Below are 12,936 nucleotides of genomic sequence, written 5' to 3'. Positions count from 1 at the left end.
GACCATCGGGGCGGCCAGCCGGGCTGAGGAGCCAGCGCCGGAGCTCAGGGCCAGGCGTAGCGCGGGGCGCAGGCGGGGGCTCGGGGAGCCCTCCCGTGGGGGGGCGGCGACGGCACTATTTGACGTGGAGCCGCCGGCTCATCCCGGCGCAGGGATACGAGGCGCACCAATGAGTTCAAATGTCAGGAAGTTTGAGGAGGGGTGAGGCGGCTCCCGGCCGGAGTATCCCTCCGCCGCCAACCCCAGCTCTAAACCGAGCCGCTCCTCGGGCGCACCATGGCACTGGAGTAGTGCGGGGAGCGCGCCCGGAGCCCCGCGGCCCGCTGCGCCCCGCCCGGGACCCCGCTGCGCCTCCCGCGCCCCCCCAGCCCGCGGGGCCGCCCCTGCACCCCCGCCCCCTCCCCCGCCCGCCGCGGCCGCCGCCGCGGCCGCCGCCTCCTCCCCGCGGCTCCGTCTGCCGCCGCCGCCGCAGCCGGGCTCCGGGGCTGACAAGCAGGTGACAGAGGAGCCGGCGCGCGTGGCTGAAAGTGCCCGGGAGAGCGCGGCGCGGGCTGCAGCCGCCCCGGCCCGCCCGCGCGACGCCGGGGCCCGGGGCCAGCGCGCCGCCGCTCCACGCTTGCCTGGGGCAGCGGGCGGCCCCAGCCGCAGCCCCAGTCCCAGCCCCAGCCCCAGCCCCAGCCCCGCGGGGGCCGCGCCTCCCGGGCTCCAGGGCTGCGGCGGCGGCGAACGGCGGACCGGAGGGCGGGCGGGCGAGCAGCCCGGCCAGCGGGGTCCGCAGCGCGCCCCGCGTCCCATGGATATAGCAACAGGTCCCGAGTCGCTGGAGAGGTGCTTCCCTCGCGGGCAGACGGACTGCGCCAAGATGTTGGACGGCATCAAAATGGAGGAGCACGCCCTGCGCCCCGGGCCCGCCACTCTAGGGGTGCTGCTGGGTGAGTGCGGGGTCATAGAGTCCGAGTGGTCATGGGCAGGGGACAGGGGCGTCGTCCGCGGTGCACACAGGCGTCCCGGCCAACGGATGAAGGAAATGGGTGTACAGATATGGGGAGGAGGTACAGGGACAGGACTACTGGACTGATACCAGAGGGGCAACAAGCACGCCTAGACAGGTTTCATGAGGGGACAGAAGTGTTCAGGGACATCACTCAGGAGACAGGACAGCTCCAGCCTCCACCCACCATCTTCCCTGGGCCTAGGTTCTAGAGCTTCTACTCCCAGCAAGGGTAGGCAGCGGGTGACAGGGGTGATGGAGGAACCAAGTAGTCACCTTGGCGAGCATGGGAGAAGTGCCAGGTCGCCCGAGGAGAGGGAGCTTCTAGGAGAAAAAAGTCCCGTGGGTCATCCAAACCACAGGTTTGGGGGAGACTGGGGACAGAAGATCACGAAGCCACCGTGGGGCGTGTCAGCCAGCGTGTGCCCCAATCTCAACACGCCTGTCCCAGTCGCAGCCGGGCACCCTGCGTCGTGCTCCTCGCTTATTTTAACACCAAGCGCTGAATCTCCGGAAAAGAGGAGAGCGCAGCGCCGAGCCAAGGCTCGAGGCCCGCGGCCTCTCTGCGCCGGAGCCCACGGACTGGGACTAACTGGCTGGGGTTGCCCGAACCCTGGCGCGGCGGCTGGGGGACCGCAGGCAACGGGCGGCGCTCCCGGGTCGCCCGTGCCCTCGAAGTGGAGGGCTGCGGGCACCGCGCGACCGGGACGCCGGGGTTGGGCCGGGCTGCGCTGATGGCCCGGCTCTTGCCCTGTGCGCTGCAGGCTCAGACTGCCCGCATCCCGCCGTCTGCGAGGGCTGCCAGCGGCCCATCTCCGACCGCTTCCTGATGCGAGTCAACGAGTCGTCCTGGCACGAGGAGTGTTTGCAGTGCGCGGCGTGTCAGCAAGCCCTCACCACCAGCTGCTACTTCCGGGATCGAAAACTGTACTGCAAACAAGACTACCAACAGTAAGCGCCTCTCGTCCTCTTCCTTCCCCGCCGCCGCCCGGCACTCGAGACCGGCCGGCCCCCTGCCGGGCAGGGCCCGAGTCCGCGCTGCCGACTGTGCGCTCCGCTGGGCCCAGCAGCTCCGAGGGCTCTGGGGGCTGTGGCGGACCATCCACACCGGTCGGCACTGGTGGAGTGGCCCTTAGATGCTATCCGTTTTCCCCCGGAAACCTGTGCTGAGCCGCTCAGGTGGGGTACAAGACAAGGCCCTAGGCGGACTGGCGTATATGATGCCGGGGGTCGGGGAAGAGGCCTGGCCCCACTGAGGCCTGAATTGGGGACCAAGAATTGCATTTCAAAGGAATGCGCTGCTTTCGGGAGGTGTGCTTCCCCAGCCCGAGAGCCGGGTTTGTGGGGGTTTGGGATTTCTGGAGCAGGGATGTGGTGTACTGGGCACTGAGCTGCCTTAGCAGCCGTGAAAGTCCCCATCCTGCCAGGCTCCCTGGCTGCCCTTTTAGTCCCTGATGGAGAGAAATGATGTTCATCTTCTGCAAACCGTTCCATGCGGGAGTTTTGCTCCCCCTCCCCCCTTGGCTGGAGAAGCAGTCTAGGGAGAGGATCTCAGGAGGTGGCAAGCTGCAGTCCAGGACTACCAGTTGTGTGTGGGGGGCTGACCAAATCAGACATCCCCTGACTGCCCCTTTCTTACAGTGTGTGTTGGAGAGAGGTGGTGGACTCTGTTCTGGTATAGTCCAAACCTCAGATTTAAGCCAGTGTGGGTTCAGCCCTATCTACTGACTTTTCTGTTTACCTGTGATTGTGGATTTATATGGCTAGAGATGGAGGATAGCGAGTAAATGCAGGCGTTTTCTTTTGACCTGCTGGGTTTTGTGCCATGCAGGATTGAAAGGGAGGCAGTGAGGAGCCAGAGTTGAAAGAGTTGTGGAGGCCCCTAGAATGGTGTTGCAGAGAGCTGTGGGTGCCTGGGAGAACTTTTAGTGGTGCCCAGAAAGCCATCTTGGATGAAGCTCTAGGGTGGGTAGGTTGCTCAGGTGGTTTGATGCTCAGAGAGGGCTGTGTGTGCCCAAGCCTCTGGGAGAGGCTGGGCTGCCTATACCTAGTGATGAGTGTAGCCTTCCTACTCTGTTCAAGAACTGTCCCAAAATCCAGAGCCTGGTGGGGAGGTGAGCATCCCAACTGCTTGACTGGGGCCTGGAATTAGTGGGACTGCACACCAGAGTCCTACAGAGGGTACAGGTCCTACTCTGAAGGCACTGACCAGTCCCCTACTATGGGGAACAGACAGGAGCTGCTCTTGGCACCTTGCTCCTGTTCACTGAGGGCTCTGTTGGCAGGAACTGTGTACAGGGGTCTGTACACAGCCTCAGCTCTTTTGCAGTTTCTACAGAAATGCAGCTGAGGCCTCTCCCTTTGTATGGAGTAACCAGACTTGAGCACAGGGCTATGGGCCGAGTCTTTGCTGGATGGTGCCCTGGACTGATATGATCGTAGTTCTGGGAGAGGGAAAGGCCGCCACTTATTTCACCCATAGTTGGGCATAAAGCACAAATATAATGAGGTAGATGTGGCTGGGGGCACCTCCACGGGGTGCACCAGCCTCCAAACCACCCACACCCTGTCCCCCTGGCCTGCTCTGCTTGCCTGACCCTGCACTTGGCTCTGGCAGTGCCACTTACACCCAACTCAGGCACTGGCTTCAGCAACTCAACACGTGGGGCCAGGAGGCTGGGGAAAGTAGAAATGGGTCTCTGAAACATTTGCGTGGTTTAAATTTTTTTAAACATATTGGAAAGACTCTTTCCAACCTCTTGTACATATTTATCCCTGTAATCATGATAGGGCTTCTCTTCAAAAGCAAGCAAGCATGCCCCCTAGTTCTGTAGGCACGGAACCGCAAAGTCACATTGAGCTGCATATTCCCTTAGCGAGGAGCCAACTAACCCCCTCATCTTACAAAACAATTAAACATTTGCAACTGCTTTGTCCAATGTATATTTATTTTAAAAAGAAAAGAAAAAAGTCCCCTAAGAGCCTGCTTCTTCAGTGCAGTCCCATGTGTTGGAAATGAATTTTGTCCAAAGGGAAATCTCAGGTCCCAATGCTGAGAGTCTGGGTCCTGTGAGGCTGAAGCCTGCGGGAGGGAGGGGTTGGCATTATTCTCTTTGCTCACAGTCCCCTCCTCCTACGTCTTCCTCTTTCTTCTAATAATGCCAATTAGGTAACTGCACTAGGCCGGGCGGGCTGCGGCTGTGCTGGGGCGGGGTGGCTGCGTGGGGGTTATCAAGACAATCTTGGGCACAAATCCCCCAGTGAGTCTGGAGACAGCGTTTACCAGGGAGAGTAAGCGCAGCCAAGCAGGCGAGAGCTCACAAGAAAGCAGTGTACTATACACAATAAAAATATTTTTATTCACGATTTTTTTTTCTTTGAGAATCGCAGATGCATATTTATTTCATCTGTGCGCAAATGTTTTTCAGACGGGAATCCAGGCAAGTGGGCACAGAAACGTGCCTTCTTCATTTTGTTGAGCCTGAGCGTCAGCGGTACGGGGAAATTAACACCACCCGCCCCCCCCCAGGCCGCCCAACTTTTGAAAAACTGCGTCCTCACCCGGCTGCGAGGACCGGCAGGGTCGGTCCTTAGAAAGAGGTTGCCATTTTTAGTTGTGTCTGTGCCTCCTTTCGATTTGTTCTCAAAGATCCCGGGCACCCAGACGCGCAAAGTTATTTTACGCACCACGGGGGTGATTAATGGACGTTTGGGCGCATTTAGTAGCATTTGATAAAACCCTCTCATCCGGCCTAGTCGAGCAAAGCACATTGCGGCCGCGGAGTTTGGGCATTTTCACTTGTAACTTAAAGTCTCCTTGTCCTCTCTGTTTTTGGGGGGTTCCTTCTAATAAACAAAACAAAACAAAAATCAGTGTCAGCCTAGCCTCTTTGAACACAAAACCCCGGTTAGAACCGGGAGGAAACCGGCCTCCGCAGGACCGCTAACACCTCTCCACGTCCTCCACCCAGGGTTTTGGAAAGACAAAAATGACAACATCCCCCCAACCAACATTTTTTTCCTTGGCCAACAGAATTATGTAACTCTCTTTTCTTGCCGTCCGTCCGTCGCTCGCCTGGAAAGGCTTTCTATCCTGAGGAGGTGGTGAATTCCTGGAGGAGGCTCCGGAAGCGGGGAGGGTCGGTGGGAGAGTCCAAAAATCTGTCACAAAATGGAGTCTAATCGCTTGTAATACAGCTCCCAGGTCTGGCGACCCAGCCTTGTTGGTGTGAGAGCAGGAGCCTTTGTGCGCGGGAGGGACGCGGGGCTCCTGCCCTGGCCGGGCTCCACCCGGGCAGCCGAGGCTCACCCGTGCTTCCGCGGCCAGGCCTGCCGGGGCGCTGAGCCTCCAGCAGCTCCGGGTACCGGGCTCCGCTGAGTCCGCCAGGGTGCCCTTGGGCTCGCCTGCCCAAGTAGGATGCCCCCAGCCCACCTCGGCAGAAAGGGGCATTAGGGCCTTGACTGAGTTTCACCAAAAGCCTTCTGAGTCCTGGGGTGGTGTTTTCAAAATTTCGGCAGCTGGCGGTGGCTCCCGTGGCCCAACTGCTCCTCCCGGCACATTCCTTTCCTTGGAAGTGTTTACACCGGGAAGGGCCTTCCTGGGAGGCTTACCTCGAGTGGAGCCCCAGCAGTGTGCCGGTGTGGCACTAGGGGAACAAAGCCAGACGCCAGCCTCTTCTGGCTGCTGCTTTTCCCAGTTTGGAAGGCCTCCCACCCGCCTTTCTGCAGGGAGCCACTCACCAACCAGCCGTACCCGGTTCCTAGTGGGCACCCCAGCCAGCATGGCTCCCCACAGGACTAATTCAGGACTGCAGACACCCCTGTGCACAGCCAGGAGAGGGTCTTGGACACCAAGGGGCTTGCAAGAAGGAGACACGGTTTTACCTGACAAAAAGACCTGCTGGGTGCTCTCCCTGGGGGCCCAAGGAGGGGGACCTCGGAGGGGGAGGTCTGCCAGCCCAAGTCTGGGGGCCCCTCTGTCCTCTTAGAGGGCGTCTCTGCATTTAATCCCAGTGCCTTGGCTGTGTGCAGAATGTACAGGAAGGCGATCCCGAGGCTGCAGGCTGCGGTCATCGATGCTCAGCGGAGGCATTATTCACCATGACTCCCGGCTCACCCTCTCTTCACCACGCTGGGGCTGGCGCGACCTTATTTGCTTGCCGAATCTTTCTCAAATGGGGGAAGTCAATTGTGAGGATCTACTCTGGGGTATACAATTGGCTACTCTCAACTCCTTCCTGCCCAGAACCCTGGCACCTAGCAGATCCTCTTCTGTACTTGAGGTTTAGCCACCTGGGGGGAAGTATTCTTATAGGGACTCCAGATAAGGTACTCCAGAGGACTTGGCATCGGATACCTGGCATATTATGAACACTCTGGAAAATAGTGCTGCTATTGTTGCCATTATAACAATAGTGATGCGGGGGAATGACTTGTCTTCAAAGCAGGTACCAGACTAGGACAGGTTCCATGCCTAAGGTGCAGCTGAAGTGCTGGGCTTGTCTTGGCCCTCTCTAAATAGGGAAGGTGAGGTGTATCCTTGGGGAAGCCACTCCCTTTGCCTGATAGAGCACTGTGAGGGTCCTGCCCCCCAAAACACACACCATGAAAAGAACTTCAGACTGAGTCAGAGCTGGGTTCAGCCCTAACACTCAGTGGCTATTGATCAGAGCTAAGTGTCTGCCCACTCTCAGCCTGGGTTCTCCATCACCAAATTGGGGATGATAACATCACTCTTCAGGGTGGCTGTGGGGACCACAAAGGGCACTTGGTGAGGCTTCAAGGGATCCCTGATCCTCTCCAGCACCTCAAGAGAGGTGGGAAAAGTTTTGATTGAGGATGAGGACAGATGCCAGCAGTGAGTGCATTAGCAGGAAGGTCAGGTACAGGGGAGTCTCTGTGCTGCTTCATTCCTCCTTGGGGGCATGCAGTTGGACCCAAAGCAACAGAATTTCCACTGGGGAACAATTGGCATCTCCAGGGTCTACATATCACTTGGAAATGCATACTCAATAATATGATTTCATATTTGAAGAACTGTTCATACTTACTGTGATTCAAATGACAGAATAGAGCTCAACCAACACTTCTGAGCTTAGTGATGGTGGGATCTAGAAGAGGGGGGTGTAGGTGAGAGATCCAGGGATCTGGATGTTTCTCAGAAGGAGATGAGAGTTCAAGGGTAGGGGAACACTATCCCAGGAGGTCAGAGGGGCCCTCCTGCTCAAGCTGGGTGACCTTGTGAGGTTTGTACTATGTTGGACTAGAGCCGTCTCTGTCCTGTGGCAGTGGAGTTTTTTAAAAAGAAAGAGGAGAAAGCAGGGAAAACAGCCCTCCTTTGGCATCACTTGCACAGAAGGATGGAGAATGCTCTGAATGACATGAGTTATAACTTCCAATTTGTTGGACACCACAATCAGGCCTCAGCCTGGGGGAAGGAGGCGGGAGATGGTCCACCCATCCCAGGAGCTGCCTGTGAGCTGTCAGTCAGTTGGGGTGCCAGGACTCAAGGCCCTTGGCTCTCTGGCTGACCCAGCTGGAAGTTCCTCGGACCCTCTCCAACCCCCAGATTCTGTGCTGATGGCAGCAAAGAGCAAAACCGAAATTATATATGTATGTATTGCCACTGCAGTCAGAAGTGGGGAGGTGGTGGCAGTGAGGTAGCCAGGGGGTGAGGCTGAAAACCATATTTGAAAAAGTTGATTCAGAAAGGCAGAGGAAGCAAAGTGGCAGACGTTTGCCATTTCATCGGCCGGCTGGTGTTCTCCATTCATGTCATAAATGTCTCCTGTCATTTGATGCCAAAAGCAACATGATTTGGTTCCCTGGTGGCCTATAGAGTTTTTCTCTTTTTTTTCCTTTTTTTGCAGTAAATGTTTATTTGTTAATAATATACTTTAAACAGCCCAGCCTTGACCTCAAGTCTCCTGAAACATCCATCTTCTCCCAGAAAAATGTTTCAAAGTTTGTGTAATTTTGGGGGGAAGGTGTAACTGACGGGGCAGTGAAGGGCCTGTGTTTGCTTTAACTACTGCTGTGGTGTGGAGCGTTGGGGTATAAGGGGCCACTGTGCTCCGAATGGCAACTTTCTTGGGTTTCAGGCCTGGCTGACAGCACTTCCTCCTTGCCCTTTACCTTTTGCTTCTCCTGATCAGTACAAATAAATTTCTGCGTGAGCCCTTCCTTTGTTATTCCCTGGGCAATATTGTATCCATCTCGGCTTTTTGACTGGCAGCCCCTGGACCTGCCCTGCTGACCCTGGGGCTCTGCCAGGGGAGGGGGGTCTCAGGTTGTGTGGGCACGAGGGAGGGGGAGGCTTTGTCTTGAGAGCCTGGCTCGGACTGGCCCCAGATGAGTGTACTGGCTGATGGCAGAGCACCTGGCTGGCCCGGTGCTTGGTGAACTTGGGGGAAGTGCTGCTGAGGAAAAAGCCCGGTTCCTGGAGTCTGGTTCCAGAAGAAACAAAGATGTTTGCTTCCTGGCTGGGCTGGTGCTATGAGAGGCTTCCCCAGGAACTGTGGGGAGGTTGCCAGCTGGGCAGCGAGGGTTCTGAGCGCTGCCCAGAGCAACAGAGGTGCCCACCAGGGCTGGCAGGACTGTGGAGGCCACGGAGCTACTGGGTAGTGGAAGAAAGATGCCAGGTAGCTGAGTGTGCTGGGACACAGAGCCGCCAGGGGTCTCTCCTCCAGGGCGGGCGCCTTGCAGTGCTGGTGCTTCGGCAGCGATGACGGGAGAGGAGGAGCAGCGTAGTGCTGGGACAAGTTGGGTGTGACTGCTGTTCCCCTTCTCCCTCCTCCTTTGCGCCTGCTGCGCTGAGGAGAGGGGGGACTCGGTGACTCCTGTCATGTGACGCCAGGATTGCTATAGTTACTGGGCTGTCCAGTGTGGGCACTAGCCCAGGTCTGAGTTGCCTAAGCCTGCAGAGATCAGACGATCAAGATGCTAGGAGTTGACCTCCAAGTAGAAGGGCCCTGGGCGGGGCACATTTTCTTAAAGGAAGAGTAAGTTTGTTGGCAATCACAGCTGTCTCCTAGTGACACAGCCAAGGTCCTTGAGGGATGGACTGGCAGCTCTTCCTGAGCCTCAGTTTCCACCTTTGTGAAATGGGGGCAATAATTCCAATCTCCTAGGAGTGCTCTGAAAATAAAGTGCAATAAACCCAAAGGTGGCAGCTTGTTTGGAGCACTCAGTCAATGTATGTCTTCTTCTTTCCTGTGGGGAATCGAGCAGGAGGCAGCCAGGCCAGGCAGGAATGCATTGTCTACCCTGCGTGGGAAGCCCAGAAATGGAACCCTCCAGAACAGGCCTCCAGAGGGGCCTCGCCTACCCTTCTGCTCCTCATCCAGGTCCAGGTCCTGTGTTTTGAATTCTTCCCTTGAGAAGGGAATGGGGCAGGTCTGGCTGCCAGAGACTTCCTTGGCAGCAGAGGCAGCCTGTGGATGGTCTCCCAGAACTACTGAGGTGCACAGGTCCCATTTTTTTCTCAGCAGACTCTTGAGCATGAACTTGTAGGAGCACAGCATTACCCCAGAGGGGCAGGCCACAGTAGTGCAAACAGAAAGGAAAGGAAATTGGCATTTGGTGAGCGCCTGCAAAGTTCACTGGCCTTATTGCTCCTGCTCTACCTATGGGTGAGGAAACTGAGGCTGAGGAAGTTAAATAACTTCCACCAGGTGTGTCTAACTCCCAGCCCCACTGGGATCTCCTTACTCCTTACTCCTGACCTCCTGGAAGCTTCAGATGCCCAATCTGGACAGTTCAGATTCCCCGTTAAGTGCCCACCTGGAAGGATGAGGGCAGGTGAGAGGTCACTGCCCTTCTGGCGCTGAATGCCCCCTATAGGGCCAGCCGGGAGAAAAAAGGAGAAACACGGTTAGACTAACAGCCTTCCCGCGTGGGAGAGCTTCCTTCACCGCCCGGGCGCACAGGCCCGCGGCTCTCAGCAGTCTCCACCCGCGCCCTCTTCCAGGCTGTCTCCTCTGCGGTTCCTGAGAGTGGGGCAGCACGGTGCACAGGCTTAGGGCTCCCGGGCTCCTTTGGCGGAGCGTGGGGCGCCAGGGGAGGTTGATGAATTTCGGTGTCACCAGGGGTTTAGCCCGGATTTGGGAACCGCGCGCTCTAATACGCGCACACGGTCCTGCCCTTTCTAAAGCGGAGCCCTTTCACCCAGCCGCTGATTTATGAAGGAATTCGATCCCGGGCTGGGCTGGAGCGGGGAGCCCGGGGTCCCGCCGCAGTCTTCGGGCTTCTTCGCTTTTCGGGGCTCCTTGGCGACTCGGAGGCTTTCTTGGGCTGGTCTCGGGATGACCTGCCGGCTGGGGCGTCCGGAGGCCCTGGAGTGGTTCCCCCTCGGAACCACTGCAGGCTCCTGCTGGAAGGGAGCGGGGCGGGTGACGAGAGTTCGAATTTTCATTCCGGGTTGAGAAAAGCCCTTGCCCCTCCCCAAGCCCTCCCGCCGACCCCCTTAGGCAGGCCCGAAAGCATCGAAAGCATCGAGTTCGTGAGGTTTGTTTATTGAGGGAACAGAAATTTGGATGGGGGGAAAAAAGTCTAAGACCTTTTTCCCGCCTGGGAAATGTGCAAAGTCTCCAAGCTCCTGGAGAGAACTGGCGGCCCGAAAACCGAGTTCCCGGAGTCCAGCGCGTACCGATGGACCCCAGCCCCCTCCTCGTGCGCCCGGGCCCGAGGGCGGCTGCGGGTTTTTTTCAGATTTGGTTTGCAGGGGGGAAATGTGGTTGTATCAATCCACAAATATTTACTCTTAACAGACTTGTATCTGTGGAGATTTCGAACAAAGACAGTTTAGGGGGATTACAAAAACCCTAAACCCCGTTTTTCTCCTGGACTTGGTGCTTTAAATGCCAATTACAGGCGAGCCATATCCAACAGCAACGGGGGAAGGAGGGCAGGGTCTGGGAGGGAGTGGGGGCGAGTCCAGCCATTAAATGTAACTTTTCATTATGAAAAGGATTTCGCCGGTTTTATCTTCTAATAAGATTATGTCAGGAACACAAGTACCTAGGATGGTGCTGAGTGACAGGGCTCTGTCGTTTAATCAGAGGCTGCACCGCTCAAACCGCGGGACCTTTTGTCCCACGGAGTGAACGACGGAAACTTGCCGTCCTAATCCCCTTATTCATGTCAAGCAGAGAAAAGAAGCCGAGCACCTTACAACCGTGTCCCCTCCACCCCTTCCGAGAGCGGTGGGAGGAGGGGGCTTGGGCCCTGCAGCCCCCCGGAGCCTTTCATTTCGGAGAGTGCTTGGGCCTCTGGAGCCCACAGGGCTTTGCGGCAGGGTGGAGGATGGGGGTGCTTTGCTGGAGCCTCAATTGGCAGCGTCTGGGAAATGGGGACAGTAGCCCCCCAGGCCAAAGAATACCGTGGAGAGATTTTTTTTTTTCTTATTTTCATTTTGCCTGCACTGATGGAACGCACTGCCCACTCGGTCCCCTCTTCCCAGGGAAGGTGACGCTGGGGACGCAAACCCGCCACCCTTATCAAAGCCGGCTTAACGAGTATAGAGATACCAGTCTGGGGTCCTCCGAGGGGCAGATTTCGTTGGACCTCTGGGACTAAATTCGCAGCCCTCGCACTCTGCAGGTCCCCAGGGCTGCTATTCCCAGCTGCGAGCTCGGCCTCTTTCTTCAGAGGCCGAATTCCTTTGTTCGACCCCTGCGGAAACCCGCTTCTCCGCCGGGGCGGTGGCGCCTTTTATTCTCGCCACTGCTGTTGCCACCATCCTCATCCCACCGTTTGCAGGTCCTTCCGGCGGCGCCCGGGTCGCGCAGACTCAGCCCAGTCCGCCAACCCACCCTTCGATGTCTCCGCCGTGTCCAAGCCCCAGCTGCCTACTTGGACGACTAGAACTCCATCCCGCGCCGCGGGGGCGGGAGGCATGGACTTTAGACACCCACCGGCCTTCGCCTCTGGGCACAGTGGGGAGCCGCGGGCTACGGAGAAGCGGCAACGCTTGGTTCCGGGTCGATGCACCGGCTGAAAAAACCAAAAGCAAAACCAACACCCAGCAAAGGAAACCCGTGCGCTCCCAGGATCCGCTTTGCGCCCCTCCGGGGACATTAGCCTACAGACCCCCAACGGCTCCCAGGGTTTCAGCCCGAAGGCCCCAGAGTCAACGGAGCAGGAGGGGGACCTTCGGAGGAATTTGCCTCTAATATACCCGGCTTTTGGGCCTCCTTTTAAAGCTCTTAGACTGTGCTCCGAGGATCCCTTTGCGCCCTGGCTGTGCTCCGGGGACGCCTGACTGCACACGGTCTCCTCCCGGGTTGAGCCCGGACTCCGGGCTCTGGGAGGATCGGGGTGAGAGCAGGGTGTCACCTCGTAAAAGCGACAGGCAAGGGTTGTTTTATGGGGAGGGAGAAGGGGCAGGAAGTGATGCTTCCATCTCCCGCCGAGCTGGGACTGGGAGCTCCGATGGAGGGAGCCGGATCCAGGCGGGGTGGCGGGGCGGGGGTGGTAGGGGGGGACGACCAGAGGGACAGGGCAGGGCCAGAGACAGTCCCAATCTACGCCATTAAGCAGGGGATGGGGCCAGTGGGAGCTGGGAAGGGGACGCATGGGCATGGAGCCCAGAGCTCACCTCCCAACCGTCCTCTCCCGGCGACCCCTCTGCAATCCTGCTCAGCTAACGACCGGCCCCTTTCTTTGGGTGGTGGAGTGGGGCGGGGGGTGCAGGGGAGATACTTTCTCCCTCGAAACACTTGATACCAACTTTGTTTTTTTGGCAAGAAAAATAAGCCTTGTTTGGAAAGGGGTGGGGGGCGTCGAGCAAGCGAGGGAAGGAGCGAGCCTGCGGCAGAGCAAACTTTGCAGATTAGGTTTCAGCGCCTCCGCCCCACCCCCAGCCCCGCGGCAGTGATTTGTGTGCGGGGGTCTGTGACCCTTCGAGCATCAAACGGCCCGCGGGAACCGGCCGAGTTCAGAGGGAC

The 12,936-nt window shown here is 57.9% G+C and overlaps 1 protein-coding gene across 2 annotated transcripts in view; it reads left to right on the top strand.

The window, feature by feature from the left end:
* The first annotated feature begins 375 nt into the window (after nt 1-375).
* The window catches only part of Lmx1b (LIM homeobox transcription factor 1 beta), a 75,183-nt gene continuing 62,622 nt past the window's right edge, over nt 376-12,936 (top strand). For both annotated transcript variants that reach the window (XM_047524950.1, XM_047524949.1), the window contains exons 1-2: nt 376-932; nt 1,756-1,942. In XM_047524950.1, the coding sequence (XP_047380906.1) occupies nt 794-932; nt 1,756-1,942 (326 nt within the window). In that variant the 5' untranslated portion in view covers nt 376-793. The remainder of the gene's footprint in view (nt 933-1,755; nt 1,943-12,936) is intronic.

Source organism: Sciurus carolinensis, chromosome 14 (assembly GCF_902686445.1).
Source record: "Sciurus carolinensis chromosome 14, mSciCar1.2, whole genome shotgun sequence".
NCBI lineage: Eukaryota > Metazoa > Chordata > Mammalia > Rodentia > Sciuridae > Sciurus > Sciurus carolinensis.
This window is presented reverse-complemented; position numbering and strand designations above follow the sequence as displayed.